At 36.5% G+C, this 26,088-nt stretch overlaps 1 protein-coding gene across 3 annotated transcripts in view; it reads right to left on the bottom strand.

The window, feature by feature from the left end:
* PLAA (phospholipase A2 activating protein) overlaps positions 1–26,088 on the bottom strand; it is a 39,034-nt gene that overhangs the window by 5,761 nt on the left and 7,185 nt on the right. For 2 of the 3 annotated variants that reach the window (XM_055428136.2, XM_088837872.1), the window contains exons 2-11: positions 24,804–24,997; positions 17,724–17,824; positions 17,520–17,640; positions 15,397–15,564; positions 13,967–14,102; positions 11,795–11,964; positions 8,182–8,339; positions 7,273–7,492; positions 5,218–5,289; positions 1,994–2,062 (exon numbers count right to left, since the gene is read on the bottom strand). In XM_055428136.2, coding sequence (XP_055284111.1) covers positions 1,994–2,062; positions 5,218–5,289; positions 7,273–7,492; positions 8,182–8,339; positions 11,795–11,964; positions 13,967–14,102; positions 15,397–15,564; positions 17,520–17,640; positions 17,724–17,824; positions 24,804–24,997 — 1,409 coding nt within the window. The remainder of the gene's footprint in view (positions 1–1,993; positions 2,063–5,217; positions 5,290–7,272; positions 7,493–8,181; positions 8,340–11,794; positions 11,965–13,966; positions 14,103–15,396; positions 15,565–17,519; positions 17,641–17,723; positions 17,825–24,803; positions 24,998–26,088) is intronic. The other variant, XM_088837873.1, reaches the window with a different exon arrangement.

The following is a 26,088-nucleotide window of genomic DNA, read 5'->3' as shown; positions in this document are numbered from 1 at the left end:
ATTGCTTCCAAAGATAAAATATTTATTGACATGATCAAAAACACTGCCTGTACTCCTGATTGTTAAGAGTCTAGATGTGGTAAGGAAATTGCAAATCAAATATCGTCCAAACAATTAAGTACAATGAAAAGTTCTCTGTAGGAAAAGTACAGGATGCAAACTTATGACAGAGTAGAGAATCTAGCAAGAGGCACATGTGTGTGTCCAGGAAGTTTCACTAAGGTCATTTAGTAAATGCTATTTAGGAAATACTATATAGCAAAATTAAATAAAAAAGAAAAAGGAGGGGAAAAGCCAAACAACAATTAGTGGTCTAAATAACAATGCAAAAGGTGCAAATATTCCAAAGAACATGTACCAAACGCTTAAGGTAGAGAACAGCATGCCATGCTCAAGACATTGAAGCAGGTCAGTATGGCAGAAAAGAGGCAGAAAGGAATGTGATGCAAGGCAAGAGAAAACAGTCAATGGGGAGCTATGATAGTGCTTTAATCATGGGAGGGGCGTAAACAGAGGACCACTGTGAGACCAATTCAGAGGCCAGTATTTCATTAGTCTAGGTGAGAGATGACAATGGCTTAGATAAAGGTCCAGCATACAGAAACTGTTAAAAGACTTTAATTTCTGAAAAATGGGAGGAAATATTGTGAACTCTAAGCCTCTTTTGTAGTATAACAGGTACAATTAACATTACTAAGCATTTATTCCATAGAAAATTATTTATATATATTTTGCAATTTTAAACTCAACTCTAGAAAGTAGATATAATTTTGCAAATGAGAAAAAGACAGGCACAGAAACAAAATGACTTGCTCAAGGTAAAACGCATAAACAGTAGTGGAACTGAGACTTCAATCAACGCATTCTCACTCCAGGGTCCTTAATCTTAATTAATCACTATGTTAAACTTCAATACTGCCAGCCAATGTTACTTTTGCAATGAAAAAATAGCTTACAAAATCATATTCCAACTTAGTTCTCAAGTAGAGTGGTGGGTTTATGAATTTTTAATTATGCTTAATAACATGTCACATATAGTCTCTATATTTCTCATATAAAATAATAAACAGGTAGAGAATGATACAGAATGGGTAAACAACAAGGTCTTACTGAATGAATAGCACAGGGAACCATATTCAGTACAAAAGAATTATATTCAATAATTCCACTAGGGATAAGCCAAGATGGAAAAGAATATGAAAAAGAACATATATCGACATATAACTGATTCACTTTGCTGTACAGCAGAAGTTATACAACACTGTAAATCAACTATATTTCAATAAAATAAATTTTAAAAAATAATAAATAGGGAAATATATATGCCAAGAGATCTCTCAAACTTTCAAGAGGTGAACCACAAACTCAGTTCTGCATTTTACTGGCAGCCAATACAGAGGGAAAAAGCATGTCTGCACATATTCAACAATGATGAACAAGTAACATGCGTTGGGGTCTATGCTAGATACTAAGAATAAAAAAAAAAAAACTTGCTCAGGGGAAAACCAAATACTCCAGGCCTAAATGGTAAAAACAAATTCTTTTCTGAGTCATCTCAATGTGTAATATAGTAAATAACATTCTAAACACATTATATAAGAATGAAGGGGAAGAGATGGGAACAAACTAAGACTTTGTAAGGATAGTGAGGAAACCAGCCTTAACACAGAACAGCACTTTTCCATCCTGGTTGCATATGAGAAAATTATAAAACTACCCTTGCTAAGACCTCAACCCAGAGCAACCTTAGATCAAGACAGCATCACTGAGGATGAGGCTGAAGGACTTTTTCTAAGCTACCCAGATGATTCCAGCATGCAGCAATGACACAATTCTGAGAACACTCAGTCAGGTCAAAAGTTTGGTCTTGATTTACTGTATAAAATGTTTTCCAGCAAGAAAAAGATGCCAATTTTCTTAAACTTTTATTCCATAAAAGTTCTAATGAATTTTAAAAATCTAAAAACAAGACAAGGAAGTGAAAAGTGTGTACCTGTGAATGGATCAGCTCCAGCCATGGTAATTCCCATACTTGCAGAGCCTGGTACATACCGACCACCACCTAAAATGCAATAATACTCACAGTAAGCACAGGGTAATGGCAAATTATCCTAAAGTTCAAACTGCTCCTTCTTTACACAGAATGACTTCTTTTCATTATTAGTCACACTTTCAGAATGACATTAAATGGGCTTAATAAATGGGTAGTAAATACAGCAAAATGCTTAGAATAGTGTCAGGCATGTAGTTAGATTCCAAAAAAATTAGCCAAAGAAGTTATCCTCAAGTAATTACATGCCTAATATACTATAATTATAGAAGTTTAATGAACTAAAAAGGCTATTAGACTGGAGAGAAAGTCACGTTTCCATCATGAAATGTGGACACTATTCTACTGAAATATAGACACAGGGATTAGCTGGCATATAAGACAAACAGAAAAGAAACTAGGTTAAGAGTCAGAGATACTATGATATAGCCCAGTCTCACATTTGAGAATACTTGTAGCTGCTTTACTGACAATGGAAAGGAAGAAAACAGGAAAAACAAGTACATAGAATCAGCTGAATTTGGAGATGTTCAGAGTCCTGGATTAGCTTTTGTGGGAAGAAGGAAGATGAGCTACTTATTATTCTAGCCCCCCTCATTTTAACATTCAGGAGCTGGTATAACCAGTGCAACAGGTACAGAAAAAGCAAACAAAACTAAAAAACAAAACTACAAAGGTGAACGGGATTCACTAGAATAATGAAGTACACAGAGTAAGTGGATTTGCTGACCTTTCACACTATGCTGGCTAGCAAGCTAAGTATCCTTTTTGCAGGAACTCATTTAAATATTAATTAGGTATCATTGTTATTCATAAAAATTTAGAAAAAGAAGGCTGAATAATTTGTCCAAGGCATTATGAGGCAGACTGTAGTCCTAGAGTGTGCCAAATGCGGTTTTCAGACCAATTTTGAATGAGAGTCACTGGTTCAATATGCAGATTCCCAGGGCCTGCCCAAAAATGCTTAGTGGTACTCCAAATTAGCTTCATTTTAGAAACCAATGGGGAGCTTTTAAAACTACCTAAACAGCAAACTACATCCAACACCACTTAATCAGGGTCTTCCCTGGTGGTCCAGTGGTTAAGAATTCCTTCTGCAATGGAGGGGATATCGATCTGATCCCTGGTCCAGGAAGATGCCATGGAGCAACTAAGCCCATGTGCTACAACTACTGGGTCTGTATTCTAGAGCCTGGGAGCTGCTGCGACTACGAGCCCATATGCCACAATCACTGGAGCCCCACACACCCTAGAGCCCAGCATGATCTGCAACAGGAGAAGCCACTGCAACAAGAAGCTTGCCCACAGCAACTAGAGAGGAGCCCCCACAGCCCTGCAATTAGAAAAAGCTGATGGACAGTAATGAAGACCCAGCACAGCCAAAAATAAATAAATAATAATTTTTAAAAAGACCACTTAATCAGAATTCCTGGCTAAGGGGTCAGACTATAAGTATTTTTAACCTCCTCACTAATGCAGTGTATCAGAATTTTTTGTGGGTGGGACCTTGCAGTAACTAATTTAAACAAGCATCCCATAAATAAGGAAAAAAAAAAGAATTAAGATTGACCTTAAGTTGTAAATAAGATGCAGAAATCTTCTGGCCCCAGGGATATTGGTAAAACTGGAGGGACAACATCAACAATAATAAGAACTAACACATATTGAGGGCTTAAATATTATTAATATATTCCAGGCATTTTGCTAAACACTTTGTATGTACTACAGGATTTTTTATAACATCTCAATATGGAAATGTTGTTATCTATCTTTTGATAACTGCGGTTCAGTTAACCTATTACTTCAGAATTTTCCTGGACTTTTAGTATGCTATCTTGCATATCTCCATAATCAGTGAATCTTCTGAGTTATTGATACTGTGCAACAGTGAGACATGCTCCGGTTACGATGGCCCCAGTTGTTCTCTTGACTTTGTTGGTACTGTTTGAAGCTTGGTATAATAGTCTTTCTGTTCCAAAAAGAGGTGCTAATGAGATTCAGGAACTCTGTTGTTCTAAGTTTCAGGGCATCACTGTGCCTGAGTCTGCCGACAGAGAAAGTGATCATCTGATCTACTCTTCAGATCTTTCCTACCTTTTCAGGGTTGTGCTACCACATTTAGCTTGATAGTTGGTTTCTGCAGTACACTGGTACACTGCACAGGGTAGAGCTATTTGCATCTGGGCCACCAATGCATTCTCAGGAGAAGGGAAGCCTACTGAGAGCAGTTCACAGCTTCAGGGTATGACCCAAGGTTGTGTGTTGGTCCCTTCTATGGTTTAGATAGGACCATACGGTATCACGTTTAGAGCTCACAGTACTAAGTCTGCAGGACCAATAGATACCATAAATGCTATGAATCTCTTCCCAAATTTGGTACATTGTCCAGGAACTCTGGCTGAAGATCCAACAATAGCATCATAAAATACACCAAACGCTATTCTGAAAACAGAGATTTCTTCAGTTGCACTAAAGTCCAATTTTTTTCCAGTAGTGTTGATGCTGAGGCATGCATACCTTTGGTAAATAAAGTCACTTTGAAGAGCTACACCAACACTTCCAGGGCTTCATGAAGGCCATTAATAACTTAGATTAGGAAGACTAATCCTGGGTAGCTGGGTGGACTGTCGCCTTCCATGCTAAAGGCAAAATGTGCCTGGCCAAACTTCTTGACTGCACTGCTCCATCCAACATCCAGGACTCACATGGCTCCTTCTCTGCTCATGATCTGCATCTCGTCAGTGACAGCACTCATGCTGTGTCTTGGGTGGTGGATTCCCCTATTATCTAATTTCACAGATAAAAAAAATAGGCTCAGATAGGTTAAGTAACTTGCCAACTTCTCATAAGTGGTAGAGCCAGATTTTGAACCAATGTCTGTCTGACTCTAAAATCTAGGCTTTTAATGACGCTGCTCTCCTTTGAGGAAGGACCACTGGAGTAAATGATGAATTTTAATAATATGTTATTAAAAGTCAGGAGGGAAAGCTAGAAAAGTACTCAAGGAAAAAGAAAAAAGGGAAGTTAAAAAGGAGATTCATAAAAACTGGAAATACCGATGAGGGAATTGCCAGTTATAGGATAATACCTTCAAAATGTTAAGCTACAGAATGCAAAATATTACGCATTTTAGGAAGAAAGACATATTGCTCAAAACTGCTTCCCACCTGTAAAAGGATCCGCTGCAGGAAGGGTGTTAGAAGATCCTGATGAAGAGCCTGGGACGTACCGACCACCACCTGTGCATGTAAACAAAGAAAAATCTGAAGCATGTCAAAATTCTGACTTTCATAAATAGCACACTGCTTCCATCAGAAGACTCTAAGTGTGGAGAAAAAAGAGCAAGGCAACAGAAGACAGAATAAGAGGAGTTATCTTAAGAGGAGTTATCATCAGAAGTCTTACAGTTGGTTAGTAAAAAACTAAAATTTCAGTGATTCTCTAAGTTTTGTTTTTGTTAACTTTAATACTTTTTATTATATCTTAGCTTCTGCACTTAAATAGTAAAATAACTAGGAATTCAAATATAAAAAGATAAATTGCAGTTGGTCTCTGACCTAAATAATATACCATACAATCAGTTTCTGTTCCTATACAAATTCACTAGAATTCCTGCTGTTGTTGCTATCAAAACCACAGGCAGCAAATGTTAATCTTTTAGAGAACTTCCAGGTTCATTAAATCATGTGTCAAACAGTACATTCAGTGTGGAGATCCAGCAGGGAACAAGATTGCTTGTATCCACTGAAGCTTACAACCTACTGGAGAAGAAAATTACAAAGGGGATGAGTGCTACAAAGGAAACAGATTTCCCATTTATTCCTTTACAAATGTGTAGTGTGTGTGAGTAGGTTTTGTTATTATCTCTAAGGAAATAATTGGAGGCATCTACCAAAGATATATCTGAGGATGCTGATAAGAGTTTCAGAGGAGCAAAAAGGGGAGAATGTTAGATTTCCAGACACAGACAGGTGCTTTAACATCTGTCCTCTATCTATCCCACAAGACCGCTTATACAATACAGTACTCTTTTGTACTGTAGGCTGATATTCCAACCAGAAATAACCAGATATAAGCTTTTTTCCTCCTTTTTCTGTCAAGTGCATCTGGGAGGGTTCCATTATTTATAGTTCTGTAGTGATTCAGTCTGATACCTCTGTTTAAATCAACATGCAGCTGAGATTAGCTCTATGATATGAATGAACAATAGAAATGAACTAGAAGGAGAGAAAATTATTTAGGAGCATAAAGCGTTTGTGAGGGAAGAAGAAAAAAAAGAGATCTGAGACAAGAACAGAATGTGCAATCCTTGTAAAAAGGAAGAACACCAGCACATGAAAGATGGGTCAGAAATGACAGGAACCCATTTAACAATAAAGTGTCAATTTCAAAGTTTTATTTAGGGCTGGCCCTATACTTAAGGCAAGCAAGAGGGAGAACTGTATTTCCTCCCATACCATAGCCTCGGTTTCCGGGACCTAGAACTCGGGCTAACACTTCTAGAATTAAACTCCACTCGAGGACTCAAGACTAATACTACTGGGGTTATACTACTCCTGGCATGAAAACCTAATCCCATTTATAACACTTTAAACACTGTATACTATGTAATAAACAAGTGACTTAAAATAAACATGAGGAATACAAATAATACATGAACTAAAATTACCCACAGTTCAGTTCTAGACTTGATGCGTAACTAACTGGTTTAGCCCCATGTGAAAACAGAATTTCTATTTAATAGATTTCACCAAAATAACATGAAGCAGTAACATGAAGGAACTTACAAGCTTCTTTTCATTTCAAATGGCTGAATTAGATTCTTAATTTTATTTAGTTTACAGTGTGGCTGTATCTTTGAAAGAGAACAATTTACAATTATTTCTATAAATATAAAATTACTATATAATTTGAAGTTCAAAAATATAAATCTGAAGCAAAAACCTGCTGATCTTATTTTTTTTTTATTTAAATAGTTATCCATAATAGGTGTTTAAATACACACACACACACAAAAGATAATCAACACTGATGGGAGTATTTATATATATTAATATATTAAGACTATAATATTAATTATATTATATAATATATAATATTAACTATTAATAGTCTTATATTAACATATAAGACTTATTAATAGTTTGTATTAATAAAGCAATTCTTTGTTTAACAACAACAAAAATACTAATATATAAGACTTAATACAAACCCTAACTTACCTGTAAAAGGATCTGAAAAACTGGTGTTCCCGAATCCCAACATTTGACCTTTTGTATTATCAATAATAAATTTAGCCACCTGATCCAAAAACATAGGATTCAAATCATTCTTCTGTAAGAAGTTGTATGCAGCTAACCAGGGATCATCAGTGATATTATATGGCAATTTATATGATGGTCCACCTTCATTGACATCAATTGAGAAAACATAATCAAATTCCTTAAATGGGAATATAAAAAGGAGATAAATGATTACTGTCTGTTCATATATATTAAAGACATATATAACACAGAGTTATTTTAATAATGATAGTGCTAAACTTTCTCCAAAGCACAATGTTAAAACTTCTCCTAGGCAGATAATGATTAACAGCAACCATCTGCATGTGCTGTAAGAATGGCAGTTCACTGGGGTAGACTTAGGGGCTGGATTATGACAACACATTAACTGTAAAACCAAAGATTGGGTGGCAGGTAGTTGATTTCAAGGCCAAAAGTATTAGCTATTGAAAACATGTTCATAAAACACATGCCGCCATTATAAGCACAGCCCTGCAGGGTCCCTCATGGCCTGTCAAGTTAAATACAGCTAGGCATTAAGCATGAGATGAAAGGTGGCACAGAAGTGCCAAACCCAAAACGGTCGGGAATAGTTTATGCATCTAATTACCAAAAGGCAAACAATGGCCAATGCATCCATTACAAATGGAGCTCTCTCTGCATGCAAAGGTATTTAAAACAAACAAACAAAAAACTACTCAAAGACTGAGAGAGAATCTCCCCATTGAAATGTATTTTTAAATGTCAAAATACCAAAGAAAATTTATTAGCATGGGGAAAGAGAAATAAAACCACTGATTTGTCGAATGCTTTAAGATAATAGTAATCAGAAAGCAGACGTTGACATACTTTCCCTTCATATAAAACTTTTCCAGACGTTTGCTGACTAGCACCAGAGGAGCCAACAACATCACCAATTTTTATCCACCTCCTTTCATTAACACTCCACTGGTAGGCTTCGACTTTCTCTCCATCTCTGATTAGACGAGTCTGTCCTTCTCTAGTCCCTTAAAATAAAAATTGTGTGACTCAGAGAATGGCAGAGTAAAATTTACAAACATTTAGATTGAAAATTTTTAATGTTAAAGTTTATACCTAAAATATTACACAAAATATTTTAAAGCATAATTCTACTAGAAAACGGTCAAAAAGAAAATAATGCTTCAAAGGAAACTATTAAATAAAGGATGGTTAAAAAGATGTGATTCTACTAAAAAAGTAGCTGGCTAACCAAAAATAAAATGAGTTTTATTAATAAGTATCTTTTGACAATACTTCATTTTAGTCAATGATTCTCCATTCTTCTAGCTGATCAGGCCAAAAAGAGCAGAAGAGTGATTCCTTTATCTTAACTCTAATCCTTCAGCAAATTCCATCAGGTCCATCATTAAAATATAGCTAGAAAAACTAACTCTTCTCACCATCTCCAATGTTACCTATTGGTACAAGCCAACATTATTTCTTAGTTGGACTGATTCAATGGCCTCCTACTATAGGCCCTGGAGCCCGCTAGAGTCTTATTACACTGGCTGTTTATTGTGCTTATTATATTCTCCACACAGATGTTGGCAAGATTTGCTTCCAAGCCTCCTTAGGAACTTTACCTGAAAGTCACAGTCTTGTGAGGCCTTCACTGGCAGAGACACCTAGCTGTCCTCCAGAGATTCCTGCTCCTATTCCAATGGAGTCCCGAGATTACATACTGAGTAATGGACAGTGGAATCTGGGTGGGTGTGATACCAGTTCAGTTCAGTCGCTCAGTCATGTCTGACTCTTTGCGACCCCATGGACTGCAGCACGCCAGGCTTCCCTGTCCATCACCAACTCTCCAAAGCCTACTCAAACTCATGTCCATCGAGTTGGTGATGCCATCCAACCATCTCATCCTCTGTCCTCCCCTTCTCCTCCCGCCTTCAATCTTTCCTAGCATCAGGGAAAGTCCAATGGGTCAGTTCTTCGCATCAAGTGGCCAAAGTATTGGAGCTTCAGCTTCAGGGTGTGATATATACTGGTTCCAAACCTAGTCCATCATTTTCTACTCTCCCCTCTTATACTATCTACTGATTGAATGTCTATAACCAAGGGGACCCTGCAAGCACCTGCTGAAGATGGTGATTTCAGCTTGGGCACCTGAATGATTTACAGGAGGACATACTCCAGGATACCCTGTCATCAACTGAACTCTAAATGTACAACAAATAAACCTTCTCTTGTGTTAAGCCACTGAGATTTTAGGATTTATCTGTTATAGCAACTAGTGCTATACTAAGTAGCATACATTTCCTGACCACTGAATTTATAACTCCTGTTTTGGTTTTTATTAAAACTCAACTCCTGCTTTACTTTTCCCATAGAATTTATCATTATCTGACATACTTGTATATCTACTTACTTTTTAACTATCTGCCTCCTCCTGTAGAGTATAAATTTGTGAGAAAAGAATCTGTATTCTGCAGAGTTTAGAACAATGCCAGGCACACAGTAAGTACCTAGTAAATATTTACTGAATGTGTATATATGTATGGACAAAAAGATTACATTTTTGCAAAGAACTATAAGAATATTAAAAACATGAAATGATATGACCGTATTCAAACTCTGGTTTCGGAAACCCAAACAGCTTTTTCATGTGGGTTGTATCAGTTGATTTACTGAATTGGAAATTAAAAATGAGAAGAATAAAAAATAAATTTACTCCATGGAAAACAGTAATTGATCTCTTTGTTATTGTTGTTTAGTCATTAAGCCGTGTCTGAGTCTTTTGCGATCCCATGGACAGTTGCCCACCAGGCTCCTCTGTCCATAGGATTTCCCAGGCAAAAGTACTAGGGGATCTTCTGGACCCAGAGATTGAACCTGCATCTCCTGCATTGGCAGGCAGATTCTTTACCACTGAGCCACCAGGGAAGCCCAACAGATCCATTACATATTGAGTAAGTAATAGTTTAATGAAAAATTAGTTTTAGAAATTTAGTAAGAAGACTGGCGTTGTTGTATGTTTTCATAAATCTCTTTACCATCTCTCTTAATGGAAGAGAGCTGGATTATCATACCTGTCCCTGCATTTAACCTTTGTAATCTGTTGTTTGGTTGAAGTATATCAAGAAAATCCCACATCACATGGATAACACAGTTGAAAAGAAAGGACTGGTCTAATAGCCTTTTCAGAAAAATGTGGATATTCTACAGGGGCAGATCCTAAAAGGTTACAAATTTAGAATCTAAAATCATATCAATGAACTTGTCATGCTCTATTATACTAAAATCCATTGGTTCATCAAACTCTGAACAGTTCTATTACTCATTTATGATTCCGTTAGACCACAAACTGGTCATCTGGAAAACACTGATTAAATCACTGATTATGCAGAGCTTCCAAATGACTAGACATTTTATTATTCAATATTAAAAAGTCAAATTTGTTAATACTACCACTGATGTTACAAGTCTTTCAAAATTTCAATTTTCAGTTGGAAGTTTGAATTTTATCTTTGGCAACAAATACTGTCAATCATTTTCCTTAAAGTGACATGCTCATTTTGTTCATTTTCCAAAAAAGGCCTGCCAAATACCTAAGTGTGAATAACTGCAGCTATTCTTTGAAAATAAAAGTGGCATTCCATGAAAACAGGGCAAGTTCACCCTGCAACTCCAAGGACTGCAGAAGTCTCCTGGAGGCATGAGGTGCTCCGGTATACTGCAGGAGAACTTTACCTCTCGTCATCCAGAACATTAAGGACATGTTCTAAAGGCCCCAAATGCAATATTTAATGCTTTTTCAGGAACATTCTTAAGAGCAGATGCATTTTTTCTTAAAAACAACAACTGCATGCCAGTGAAGAGGTGCCATTGCCTTGATCTGTGTACTAAGGAGCCAGCAGTTTTACCCACCACTGTTTTCATACCATAAATGCAGATGTTACTATAGTGTTAAAAGTCAAATAACACTTTTGTATTACAAAACTAGTTATGACCATATAGATATTCTGAAAGGATCTCAGAACCCCCAGGGATCCATGGACCAAGGGATCATGGATCCATCCGACAAGGTTTCATTTGAGACAACCATTGTCCTGATTTTAAGCTCAAATGATGCCTAACTCATTAAGCAGACATTGAATTATTTAAACTCATTTTTAGTCTATACAGCCTCTTAGAGAATCAAGTCAACCAAAAGTAACGAGTGACTTCCGAACACCTACCATATATATGAACTATTTAAAAAAAAAAAAAGATTCCGGTTTATGGGGAACTTAGCTCAAAGTCTTTAAAACGATGAGGCAGACACAAAAAGAACATGGTTTCTCACTGTGATTATGCATAATAAAAATTCTCAGAAATTGGTACCTGGCAATGAAAATAATACTGAATGACTTAACAAAACAATCTTTTTTTCCTGTCACTCATTCCAAAAGGCAAACATGGTAGCGTTTTTTACTACTAGATACACTGAAATATTCACCAGGTTCATTCAGATGTTCCCTCCCAGGAAGCTGCTCAGCATTAATGTCCCCTAAGTCACCAGTTTTGGAATCAATGGTTGCTTGAGAGAGTTCTCTTTCAAAAGCCTTGATTTCCTCAGCACTTGCTGTCCGATCCTCTGATTCTGTAAACACTCTAATAATACCATCACTGTAATGAAACAGAAACTGATTTGAAGTCATTACCACAATGTATTAACATTATCACACTTAAAAGATCCAAAGCAAAAAGAATCTGTATATGTGAACATGAAAAATGTTACTACACATTTATTGCTGAATATAGAACTATGCTGATTTCAGCACACTACTCTCGACTTTCCAAAGCAACAGAAAGGATGGAAAAAGACTTTTTAAGAAAAAAGTTACTGGCAAAGAACAAAGAGATATATATTTAACACAATTTTCAATTCCAAATTAAATATTTACCATCACAAAAATCTATAGATATAGCATACACTTTCAAAGTCAGTATTACACAGGTATTACGGTATACAGAAGAGTGGTGAACTGTTTCACTTACAAAGGGCTCAAATGCCCAATATAAGGCTTAGAAAATACTAGATGCTCAATATCCATTCATTGGAAACACATGGAGCCTGTCCTTGCTATGCCATTAATTAGCAATGTTACCCTAAAAGAGAAAAAAAAAAACAGCTTCACCTCTGGACTAGATGGCAGGCCCAATTTCTTTCTGTTCTTGGGAAAATGACTTGGTTTCCATAATTTCTCTTTTCAAAATTTCGTGGTGAGGGAGGCAAGTTACCCAATTTCAACTGTATTAATCTCACTCAGCTCTATGGTGAACTTTCTCACTTAACCTTCTACTAACAGCAAATGTTATCACTTTATTTATTTTTCTTCAATGTTAAATAAGTTTAGGGTGAAAATAACTAAACCAACGTATCAACCCTGACCCAGCCAAGGAGTAAAACACACGTGCTTTAGTAGACCCCGTATTCTCTTATGGCTGTCTTCTTTTTCCTCTTGCCTTCAATGCCAGAGTAGTCTCTGATCCTTTCCTTTATCCACTTCTTCAAAAATAGTCTTTGTCTCCTCTCACTACCTTTTTCTATCACTTTCTATCAAAATGTGATGTCAAAAAAGTCACCACTAACATCTTTCAAAGCAAATCCAAAAGCTTTTCTAACTTTTCATTGCTTAATCCCTCATGTACTTACTGACACTGATCACAATTGGCCTCCAAAATCTTTTTTTTCCAAGTTTGAATTTCAACATCTGGATTGTTTTTTCTGTTTTTGGCTACTGGTTTTTCTTTCTCTACCCACAGTGTGTCACAAATTCAGCCTTTAGCACTGCTCCTTCCCTTCTGTTTCTTCTCTCAGATGCCCTATCCCTGGTCTCTGGAAGTGTGGTGCTAATCTTGATCTGTAGTCTCAGCTGTTACACTGGGATCCAGTCCAACTGCCTGAGTGTGACTTAACAGCACAGATCCTAGGAGGATACCACCTTTCTCACCAGACCAGTTCTCGCACTTCTCCATTTTTATTAATGTGAACTTCTACTCATTCAAACTTTGAAACTTAATCCTTTTCTTTCATCCCCCTTCCAATCATTTTCCCTCTGCATTATCTCATTTTTTGGTCTTTTATCTATTTATACTGTGGGGGTAATGATATTTCATAACTTTACATCCCACTCCTACAGTTGCTTACTAATTTGGTTTCCTGTCCATTGTCACCACTAGTTAAATCTAACCTACATATTTAATAATTCTTAAGTTCTGTTCATCACTTCTTACTCAAGAGCTATAACCCTTTAACCCCAAGCACTGAATCTAACAAATGCTGGGCATTCCAGGTTCTTCATGATTAGGCCCCACCCTACCACCCTACCAGCATCATCCACTGCTCCCTAGAACTGTGATCTCCCCAGTTCACCTGAAATTCTATGGCTTATCTCTGTGCACCTTACCGACTCTTTGCGACCCCATAGACTATACAGTCCATGGAATTCTCCTGGCCAGAATACTGGCATGGGTAGCCTTTCCCTTCTCCAGGGGATCTTTCCAATCCAGGGATCGAACCCAGGTCTCCCGCATTGCAGGCAGATTCTTTACCAGCTGAGCCACAAGGAAAACCCACCTAAGGCCTAGACACATATTATTGATTGATTGACTAGAATGTGAATACCTTGCACCAACCACAATGTCACCATTGTCCAGCACACAGCAGCACCATATAGACTGAGCTGGAAGTCGGATTGTTTGAGCACATTCCCCATGTTTCCAGATTCTCAGAGATCTGTCTTCTGCTGTTGTCACAAAATCTAAAATTAATGAACACAGGAAAAATTAACCTGAATAAATAAAATTCAGTACATTTATATATACTACCTTTCTAAATAGGCATACTTATTTTTTTTTTAGATTGTAAATGTATTTTATTTTGTAAGCAACAATCAAAATATATTTGTGTTACTGATTTCTTCCAACATTCAGTTCAGTTCAGTCCAGTCGCTCAGTCGTGTCTGACTCTTTGCGACCCCATGAATCACAGCATGCCAGGCCTCCCTGTCCATCACCAACTCCCGGAGTTCACTCAGACTCACGTTCATCGAGTTGGTGATGCCATCCAGCCATCTCATTCTCTGTCGTCCCCATCTCCTCCCACCCCCAATCCCTCCTAGCATCAGACTCTTTTTCAGTGAGTCAACTCGTCACATGAGGTGGCCAAAGTATTGGAGTTTCAGCTTTAGCAACAGGATCTAGACAAAATTTGTCCACTTTGATGTATTCTTATACAACACTGGAATCTGCAAAGACCCTGACTAAAGAAACAGAGGTAATTTTGCACAATGGAGACTGAAGGTGTGACAGTGCTGCAAATGATGCCAGATGCCTTACTTTTAACCAAATACACTTTCAGAATTCCCTTGATTTTGAGCATTAGGAACAACAGAGGACTATACACTGGAAGTATCACTAAAAGCTTTTTCCTTTACTTTACTTAAATACAACAGTATCCAACATAGCTGCATCCACACGTTCCTCCAAATGACGTTTGGGGTCCTGCTTGCCAACATTCTTTATTGCCAGCTGTTCAGGGGTCACCTTATCTTCTTGTACAGCCTTATTGTAATTTTTTGCTAATTCCAACATCTCTTTTACCACTGATTCATTATGTTTACAGTGTTCACTGTAGTCCTGAAGTGTCAAAGGCATACTGATTTTTAAACCCCAAAGTACTTATAAATTATAAATTATAGTTCTAAATTTTATGCATATGTCACTTATACCATATACAATTTCAAAAAATTACATTTTCGTATATTCACATCTTACTATACTTTACACCAATAAATTATATGAAATCTTTCTTTAGATGCCCAAGAACTTTTTACAACACAACCATCAAGTCTGAATGAATATAAAGATGATCATTCAGTTTTCTCCTTAGGAAAAATATATTTACGAAATAAAGCTACCAAATATTCAAGTTACAGTTAGTAAACTGAAAACTGATTTAAACCATTAGCACTCTGCACCACCTCCCCAACCTCAAGATGGGACAGAGCAACACTCAACATAGAATTTTAAATATGTAGTATAAGACAATCTTACCTTTACAATTTGGAAAGACAGATATGCTATAAATATAATTTGTATGACCATAAAATACTTCAAGACACTCGCCAGTGATTTGCCACCTTCTAATACTAGCATCATTTGCACAGGAGAGAAATTCTGTTTCACTCAAAATTGCCAAGCCTCTTACACAGTCTTCGTGCCCTGTATTAAAAATATAGATACATATAAATCAATAAAAATGGATCATTTGGTTGATGGCTCTGTGTATTTTAATTTACTAACACTATTAAACATACCAGTGAATATTAAAAACTGATTTTCAAGTTAGAGAAATACATTTTTTTCCTCTTAGAAAAGCCTGGTAGCCAAAATTGGTAATGTAGTTTTGGCAGTATTTTTTAATCACCAGCCTTAGGAAGTTATTTTATATTTATCATATCTTCTCTACATTATTTCTAAAAACCCTCCAGAAATAGGATTTTGATCCACACAATTTCTTTTTTTTTAAAGAAAATCCTTTATTTATTTGTTGGCTGTGTGGCATGCAGGGGGCCTTAGTTCCCAACCAGGGATCAGACCTGATCACCTACAGTGGAAGCGTGAAGTCTTAACCACTGGACTGACAGGGAAGTTCCCCCATGATTTTTACTTGAGAATTCATTTCAACTTTTATTTCCCAGTAACAAGAGTTACTATTCATAACATACACAATACTCAAATATAACAGATGAATAACAAAGCAAATAGCCCCTCAATTTCTCACTACATAATATTAAGATCAGTATTTATAAAGCACCAAGAAAAGAAAAACCAGGATTACAAAAAAGATTTCAATTATTTAAGAGTTTGAAATAAAATCTATCATAGGATAAACTTCAAATGTGAAATAGGTTGAGAGAGATTAATTTATCTAAAACCACACAATTAGTGGCAGAGCTAAAGCAATAATTCAAGTTTCCTGCCTCTTATTCCTACCTCTTTCGATTCAAATAACAACTTCTCTTACTCTTTTGATTCAACCAAAACATAAAGCCAAACACTGCTGCTTTACCAAGAGAAATATTTCTTAATTCATATAAATGCAGGCATTAAAATGATAAAATAAAAATTAAGGACTTGATTTTTTAAAAGGGCAAGAATTTATTGAATTAAAACTTGTGTTATTGTATAACTAGATATATATACGTGTATGTATTTATTCCTTTCAAAGGACATTAAATGTTTTTAAAAACATAATAAGATTCAATTTTTTCAATATTAATTGAGGCACTGTAGATGCTGCTACAATGTTTTTTAAAAGGACAAAACATTTTCAGAAGTTTGTAATCTAATAAAGGAGATCAGACCTCTAACCTTTCCCATGCTCAGTATTTGCTGATTTAGATTACCTATAACAGATTAATAAATCTTGACACATAGTGTATGTATGGAAGCAGAAACAGAGGGATGCTTTGTTATAACTCATTGTCCATTTTCCACCTACAGATAGTTTTATCTGCACAAGGGACTTCTTACAATGTTATCCAGGATGTTGATCAACTTTTAAGGAATAAATAGAAGCAAGGAAAAACAAACAAAAATCACATCAAAAATTTAAGTACCACATAAATAAATTATCAGTACTGATACTAGACAGTCAATTCCTCATTTTAGGAGTTATTTAATAGCTGAGGTTTTACAAGACTACCCACCTGAAAGTACAACATAAACAAAGCCTGAAAATCCTTATTATTAAACAATGTATTTCAATATTAATAAAAGCATGAGTGAGGTTGTCCTCACATATGAGGGTAACTCAATTGACCCACACTTAGTAAGACTTATGCTTGGAAGTTTCAGGCTAAATTGTTCAAATGACAACCAAAATATAACTGAGTACCAAAAATTACATAAATAACATACATAGAAACATATAGCCATGTTATAGCTTATTAAGTAGCTATTTATTAGCCCATATCTGGTTGTTTTATATCTCAGTACATACAGCTTTTAAAAAGATATGACATATTAACTGTCAGAAAATTTATACTCACCCAAATTAAATGGCTGAAATAGTGACGTTTTTCAAGTATCACTTTAAAACTTCTATATTAAAAAAAATAATCTGTGCAAATACAAAGCAATGAGATTACAAAAACTGTCTACTGTGATCTTACCAGAAAAAGTCCTCTCACATCTTCCAGCTTTCCATAATTTAATAGTCTTGTCTGCTGATCCAGTTAACATTAAGCCCTGTTCAGGTAATATCTTTACTGCCCAAACTGCAGCTGTATGACCCTGTGAGGAAAATGGGTATTAAGTTAAGTTGCCACAGAATCATCATATTTATTTTATCAAATACTCACACAGAACTACCGTACCTGTAAGGTCATCATGCATTTGTCATTCAGCCAGACTTTAGCAGTTGTGTCCCACGAGCCACTAAGTAATGTCCCAAATTTGCCAGATGAAAGACTACAAACTAAAGGAAAAAAAGGTTAATTAACATATTTTCATAGAGAAAAATGCTCAATCTTGCCAGTTACTAAAACACTACAATTTTAAATACACTTTATGAAGTGAGGGTATTTAGCTAATTAAGGCTTCGGTTCAGTTCAGTTCAGTCACTCAGTCGTGTCCGACTCTCAATGGAAATACAGAAAAGCACAGACTCTGGTGCCAGGCTCCCTGAATCCAAGTCCTAACCATGCCATTTAGGAGCTGTCTGACCACAGGGATATTATTTAACATCAGACTCCTCATCTGTAAAAGGAGAGACCAGGATTAAGTGGGTTGCACAATCCCTTCCAGTTCTAAGAAACTATACAGAAAAATAATGCAAAAGAGTTTGGAACACTATATAGTTATTTAGGGTCATGCTAGTCAACATGACAAAAAAACTATAGAGTCAAGCTAAGTGTTCAACAGTAATGAGATGGCTAATTAAATGCTTTATCTTGATATAAAACTGTACAAGCTAAAAATTATAAATATGAAAAATTATCTAAAAACATGGAAACAAAAAAGTCAAGAGTTTTGACTTAAAATGTCTGATTGTCCGCAGTAATGCTATAAATGGTCTTAATTTACAAGGACAAAGAAGACAAAACAATATAACTGGCTTAGCAAAAAGGAAAAGGTTACACAGAAAGATTAGTGGCAGAGTAACTGGCCCCACAAAACTATGAGACTTAGTACCCACTAGGTTCCACAGAGGATGGGGCTAAGCAGAGAACCTAAGAAATGAGAACAGCGATTCAAAGCCTGCACACAATGCAGTGAAACACTGGAACTCTCCTCTCAGCCTACACTGTCAAGAAAGTGCATCCTCACCCACTGCAGGAAGGAGACTGGAGGTCTGTCCTCTGGAGGAACTGCAGCTGAGTTTCTAGACTCAGGTCACCAGGCGTAATAAACGGCTGGAATAAGGAGCCCCAAGAAACACAGGGGAATAAGCAGAAAGTCTCCATCCTAAAATGTGGTACCTATACCTGCTCCCACAAAGCCAGCAGTCAGGCATATATCAACCCCCATTCACCTAGGCAAGAGGCAGGAGCATTCCCAGAGGACTGAATAATGTTAAAGAACACCAGATGCAGACATTTGAGATTTCCACCTAAAAAGTCAGGCCATCAGCTCCACCTCTAACAAAGACCACCAATCACCAAGCTCCATCCACATGAAAGAGAAAAACCAAAACAAAGAAACAGAAAAATAAGGGGGAAAAGGACTTGAGAGATCCGTAAGAAACAAATCAAATTTCAGAAAGCAGAAGAAAAATCTTCAATCTGATATTATTTGCAAACTGGTGTTATATAAAAAAAGAATTAATGAGAGACCAAGAAAAATAAAAGCTAAGAAGAGAAGAACCAAACCAAAAACCAGGGGGGAAAAAGTCTGAGAATTGGACCTAAAAGGCAAAAATATAGAAAACAGGAAAGGATAGTTAAGTAAGTTAGAAAATAATTTTAGAATGTCAAACATCTAAGTAACAGAGATTCCAAAAAGAAGTAACTGGGGAAAGAGGAGAAATTGGGGCAGAAAACAAAGAAACAGTACAAGAAAGATTCCCTCAACGTGAAGGTCAAGATATCCAGACTGAATGAACCTACAGAAGTGTCCAGTGAAAGGCACTTTAACAAACAGAGAGAGAGATGCACTGTGGTATTTCATAACATTAGAAATAGAGAAGATCCCAAAAGTTTGGGAGGGGACCAGAGTGTCCCATAGAAAAGACAGGGGAAATGGCATCAAACTTCTAAATAACACCATACATTAAAAGACAATAGAGCAATGCCTTCAAAATTCTGAAGTTAAATGGACTTAACACAGGATTCTACATCTAGTCAAATTAACAGTCAAATATAAGACTAGAATAAAGCCATTTTCCAATATGCAAATACAAACTGTATTTAACCCCCGTGTTACAGCTTTCTTAGGAAGCTGCAACAGCTGTATTATACTAAAGAGTAAGTTAAGAATGATGAAAACAGGTCTCGGAAATAGGGAAATCTGGAGATGACATTAACCCAGGGAGTATGAATGCAACAGGTAGCTAAGAGGTACCAAGAGGGAGGTTTCCAGGAAGCACATGGAACATGTAAAGATTTTAATGTGCATGGTAGCCATTAGTGATATTCATAAAATATTTTCTGCTCTTTACCTTCTAAGCAAATTATAAGACTGAACTTTTTCAGTTCCTTTGGTTTTAGGCATGTTACATGACTTGTTCTGGCATTGAAAAATTGAGCAGAAATCATGTAACTTCCAGGTGGAAGCTTTAAGAACAGGAGCTCAATTAGGCCATGCTCCTCCCCACTGCTCCAGCATCTGTGAGAGCACATGCTGCACTGGAGCTACAAGAAGCAAAGCAAGCTGACTGCACTAAGCCACTGTGACACTGGAGCTGTCTGTTACCACAATGTCACCTAGCCTACTTCACTGAGTCAGAATTAGCAGCAAAAGTGAGGCACCACTAAAGCAAGGACCTGAAATACATGGGACTAGTTTAACAGGTGATGAGGAGATTGCTAACACCAAAAGACCAATGATCCTTATTACGAAGTAAGGAACAGTTGGTAAAGCTGCCACTGGCATTAACTTGGGACACGATAAACTTGTTATCTAAAGAAAGAGGCTGGAAAACGGGACTCCAGCGTTAGGTGTCATTTACTACTGGACGCATCTGGCTAGGTAGGAAAAGAAAGGAATGAGATCAAGAACTGGTTGGCTTCCGAACAGGAATGAAGAGTCCAAACCTAGGGATATGCAGAGCTGGAAGAGCCAACTGCTTCTCAAGCCCAGATGAAAAATATAAACCCTAGAAGTCCTTTCAGCACCAAAGCACAATTGACATCCAGCTACATAACAGGTACAACTCAGAAACAAAGCCATCCATCCTCCACAGTGCCAAAACTTCCAAATGGATTTAAAGTATTTTCAAAGCAAAGAAAATTAAGGTTGTTACCATGAAAATAAACGCTTTCAACTGGGAAAATAGCTCAGGGAAGAGAACCTAAAGGCTTAGCTTTTCCAGTTAACTAATGTAACTGGAAGGTGTTATTCATCTATTGACAAAAAACAGTACCACTCTACCATTTAGAACATAAAATTTAGGCTAGAAAGCTGACAAAAAATCAACAGGATGTAAGGATGTCAATCATTAATTTCTTCATCTCCGACTCACTGATGTGGTATTTTTCAAATTAAAAAAGAAAAAGTTAAAAAGAAAGAAATGACACTGGCCCCAAATCATCAAGCAACTTAACAAAATAATAAAAGATAACCTATGATAAAGTAGAAATAAACCAAGCAGAAAAAATAACCTTAAAATATGAAGCAATATTTTTACTGCACAGGTTTCTATGAGAAACACCTTTACAAAATCAAGATACATATGATTACATAAACCTTTGCATTACAAAAATAGGAAAACAAGAACATATATAAAGCAAAGAAAGATAATGAAATGGAAAAATATTTGCAATCTGTATCAAAGGGTTAATAACTAATTTATAAAGGACTTTAAAAATAGTCAATAACCCTATATTATATGGGCAAGAATATAGCTCTCAGGGGGACAAAATGCCAATGAGCCTTCCATATTTTAAAAAATGCCCCCCTCCATAATGAGAGATGCAAATCACACCATACCAAAACGTCATTTTTCACTTATCATTTTGGCAACAACCTAAAAATCTCACAACATATTTGATTGGTAAGGGAAGAAGGGACTCAAATATTGCTACTGGGAATGCAATAAAGGTTATGACACCAAATGAGGGGGTTTGGCAATAACTAATAAAATTACATATGCATTTACCCTTTGATCCAGAACTGGATATCATACCTAAATTACACTCACACACACACAAAAACCCAACCAAAAGACATTTGTACAAGCAAAAGATTGGAAACTTAAAGATATCCATCAAGAGGAGACCAGTTGAATAAGCTAAAATAGCTTTAGTATAGCTATACAAATATAATATAATGCCACTGTAAAAATGAACAAAGATTTCTATATACAGCAATAAAGTATTCCAGGACAGTATTATCAAGTAAAAATAGCCAGGGTAGAAAACTAAATACAGTATGTTACCTTTTATCTAAGAAAGGGGTAATATAGACATACATACATATTTGCTAGTTTTTTTTCCAGAAAGAACAGAGCTATGAATAATAAAAACTAGTCACTTACAGGGAGGGGAGATATATATATATATAAAATTATGGCTGATTTACATTGCTGTATGGCAGAAACTGACACAACACTGTAAAGCAATTTTCCCAGAATTAAAAAATAAAATTTCACGTGAAAATAGAGTAATACAAAAAATTACTTATAAGAAAAGGATGGTGTGAGAAAGCAATACAGACTTCTCTGAACTCACCATGTTAAACAGATTTTTCTTTGTAAACTATATGTTTTATATAATTACAAAACAAAATTAATTAAAAAAAAATCCTGGACCACAACTCAATTGAGGTTTCTAAATACTATTTCCCACTAAAAGAAAAACATAAGGTTCTTGGCAAAATTGTTGACTTCAGGTCTAGAACATTCTGTAGTACCAAAAGTAAGGGCTTATCAAGAAGCCACGTTTGGGTGGAGAAAAGGGACCGTTCTTGTACTGTTGGTGGGAATGTAAATTGATACAGCCACATGGAAGATGGTATGGAGACTCTTTAAAAAACTAGGAATAAAACCACCATGCTGCTGCTGCTGCTAAGTCACTTCAGTCGTGTCCGACTCTGTGTGACCCCATAGACGGAAGCCCACCAGGCTCCCCCGTCCCTGGGATTCTCCAGGCAAGAACACTGGAGTGGGTTGCCATTTCCTTCTCCCAGCAATCCCACTCCTAGGCATATACCCTGAAAAAGACACATGTATCCCATTGTTCATTGCAGCACTATTTACAATAGCTAGAACATGGAAACAACTTAGATGTCCATCAACAGATGAGTGGATAAAGAAGTTGTGGTACATACACACAATGGAATATTACTCAGCTGTAAACAGGAATGCATTTGAGTCAGTTCTGATGCAGTGGATGAACCTAGAACCTATTATACAGAGTCAAGTGTGTCAGAAAGAGAAGAGAAAGATAAATATTGTATTCTAACGCACATATATGGAATCTAAAAAAACGGTACCGAAGAACGTACTTACAGGGCAGCAGTGGAGAAACAGACAGAGAGAACAGACTTATGGGCCTGGGGAGAGGGGAGGAGAGGGTGAGACGTACGCAAAGAGTAACACGGAAGCTTACACTGCCGTATGTAAAACAGACAGACAACGGGACTTTGCTGTATGGCTCAGGAAACTCACACAGGAGCTCTGCATCAACCTAGAGGGGTGGAATGGGGAGGGAGATGGGAGGGAGGTTCAAAAGGGAGGGGTTATATGTATACCTATCGCTGATTCATGTTGAGGTTTGACAGAAAACAAGAAATTCTGTAATTATCCTTCAATAAAAAAAAAAAAAAAGAAGCCGCCATAGGAACCAACTGTTTTAAAGAAGCTTTCAATTGGGACAGTTTGAGAATCAAAAAAGAAAACAAGATCTTAGGGAATCAACTTATTCTGAAACCATCAAAAGAGGTGGGGAGGGCAGAAGGCAAGCATTACCCTGTCTTTTCTTTGTAAGTGTGCCAAACAGTTGATGTGGAAGGTTCTTAACAAAAAATGCTAGGTATTAAATCCAGAAATAATGGCAGAATTAATCATTTTTTTTGAGGGATCAGCAAGCTATGGCCTGTGGGCCACCTGTTTTCGTATGGTGCACAAACCAAGAATAGTTTTTATATTTTTAAGTGGGTGAGAGGAAAAAAAGGCACTTCTTGACATATGAAAATTATATGACATTCATATTTCAGTGTTCATAAATAAAAGTTTACTGAAACACAGATGTGTTCACTCATTTATTTACTGTCAATGCTCCACGCAACAGCAGAGGTGAGCAGTTATGAAAGTGACTGCATGGCCTGCAAATCCTAAAATATTTACTATCTTGCCCTGTACAGACAAAGTTTGCCAAACTCTATTATAGTGCTACATATTCAACTATTTACAAATGAAATAGTATATTGGAAATTTCCTTTAAAATAATGTTGTGGAAGGGGCAGAAGATGAAACCAAATAGGCTATGTATTGATAATCCTTAAAGCTATGCAAATACATAGATCATTATAGTATTTCTGTTAAAATACGTTGTCTCTACTTTTATATACATTTGAAGATGTCCTTTAAAAAGTTTTAAAAAATACTGTATCACTCTGTATTGAAGATTTCCCATACCTACACACAAAGCATTTTGCAAACTCCTTAAAGGAATTAAGTTTAGAATGCCTATGGGCCATACTGTTTGCTTACAGATATCCCAAACTATTCCAGAAACAACAACAGCAACAAAAAGTACACATACTTCATTGATTAACTGTGTCATTTTATAACAAAGAGCTTCTAAGCAAACACAAGCCCAGGAATATAACAGAATCAGAAATATATACAAATCACAGAAAACATTATTCAAAAGTATTAAATACTCTCAAATAATGATACCAGATCCCCTACATACATTCCTTCTGGGACTTGATTTGCTGCATAAATACAGAAATAACAGTCCAAAGATAAAGGAAGTGCTCTCAGTTTTCCTGAGTAAATGAATTCCTTGCAAAAGAAAGTTGAAAAGCCAAAATTACAAAGCTTGTAAAACTATAATCTCTTCCTTTTATAAATGCAATCTTTGCTTTTTACATATATAGGTATGTCAGCTCTTACTGATGACAGTAAGTCTATAACAGAATTTATAGAACAGTGATGGTTCAAAAGGTATTCTGCATCAAGCCACAGTGATAGGTAAAAATAATAATAAAACTAGGAAAAGCAGATATAAGAATTTTATCTTCAAAAAGATGACACTTATTCAAACAGAAAAATGCCAAAGTGTTATACTCACCAGTGTTTTTGTGACCTTTTAGTACATAAAGTGGTGCTGGACTCTCAAGTGAAAAAATGCAAATATTGTGGTCATTTCCTCCAGTGGCGATTAGTCCATGAGGGTACATGTCACTTGAAGGTATGATGCATACACAAGAGACAAAATTGGAGTGGCCACTCATACAGTGCATTTCTGCAAAGCCCCTGTTAGGACTGGAAAGACATGACAGTTAATAAGATACACATTGGTCCCCTTTATTTCTACTTATCAGCTGCTGTTACCCTAAGAAATCTCTAGTGAAGTGAAACATTCATGCAACTGGGATAAAACCACTGAGGACCTTGTCATACTGTGAAACATTCACTTAGTATCCATTAGAATAGCGTGTGTATGTAAGTAGCTAGACTATCAACCACACTCAATATATGAACTAAAGGGACTAATACAGGGACATTTAAATGACGGCTCTAGGGACACAGGATATTAATATCTGCCTGGGGATTAGAATAATTACCAAATTGTTATACATATCGTTCACTTAGCATCACTGCCTTACATAAAAAGACAAACAACAGATATATATATATAACTGGACATGGAACAACAGACTGGTTCCAAATAGGAAAAGGAGTACGTCAAGGTTGTATATTGTCACCCTGCTATTTAACTTACATGCAGAGTACATCATGAGGAACGCTGGACTGGAAGAAGCACAAGCTGGAATCAAGATTGCCGGGAGAAATATCAATAACCTCAGATATGCAGATGACACCACCCTTATGGCAGAAAGTGAAGAGGAACTCAAAGGCCTCTTGATAAAAGTGAAAGAGGAGAGTGAAAAGGTTGGCTTAAAGCTCAACATCCAGAAAACGAAGATCATGGCATCTGGTCCCATCACTTCATGGGAAATAGATGGGGAAACAGTGGAAACAGTGTCAGACTTTATTTTTTTTGGGCTCCAAAATCACTGTGGATGCTGACTGCAGCCATGAAATTAAAAGACGCTTACTCCTTGGAAGGAAAGTTATGACCAGCCTAGATAGCATATTAAAAAGCAGAGACATTACTTTGCCAACCAAGGTCCGTCTAGTCAAGGCTATGGTTTTTCCCGTGGTCATGTATGGATGTGAGAGTTGGACTGTGAAGAAAGCTGATCGCCGAAGAATTGATGCTTTTGAACTGTGGTGTTGGAGAAGACTCTTGAGAGTCCCTTGGACTGCAAGGAAATCTAACCAGTCCATTCTAAAGGAGATCAATCCTGGGTGTTCATTGGAAGGACTTATGCTGAAGCTGAAACTCCAAT

The sequence above is a fragment of the Moschus berezovskii genome, chromosome 7 (assembly GCF_049115385.1).
Source record: "Moschus berezovskii isolate FMDL1 chromosome 7, NW_MosBer_1.0, whole genome shotgun sequence".
Lineage (NCBI taxonomy): Eukaryota > Metazoa > Chordata > Mammalia > Artiodactyla > Moschidae > Moschus > Moschus berezovskii.
This window is presented reverse-complemented; position numbering and strand designations above follow the sequence as displayed.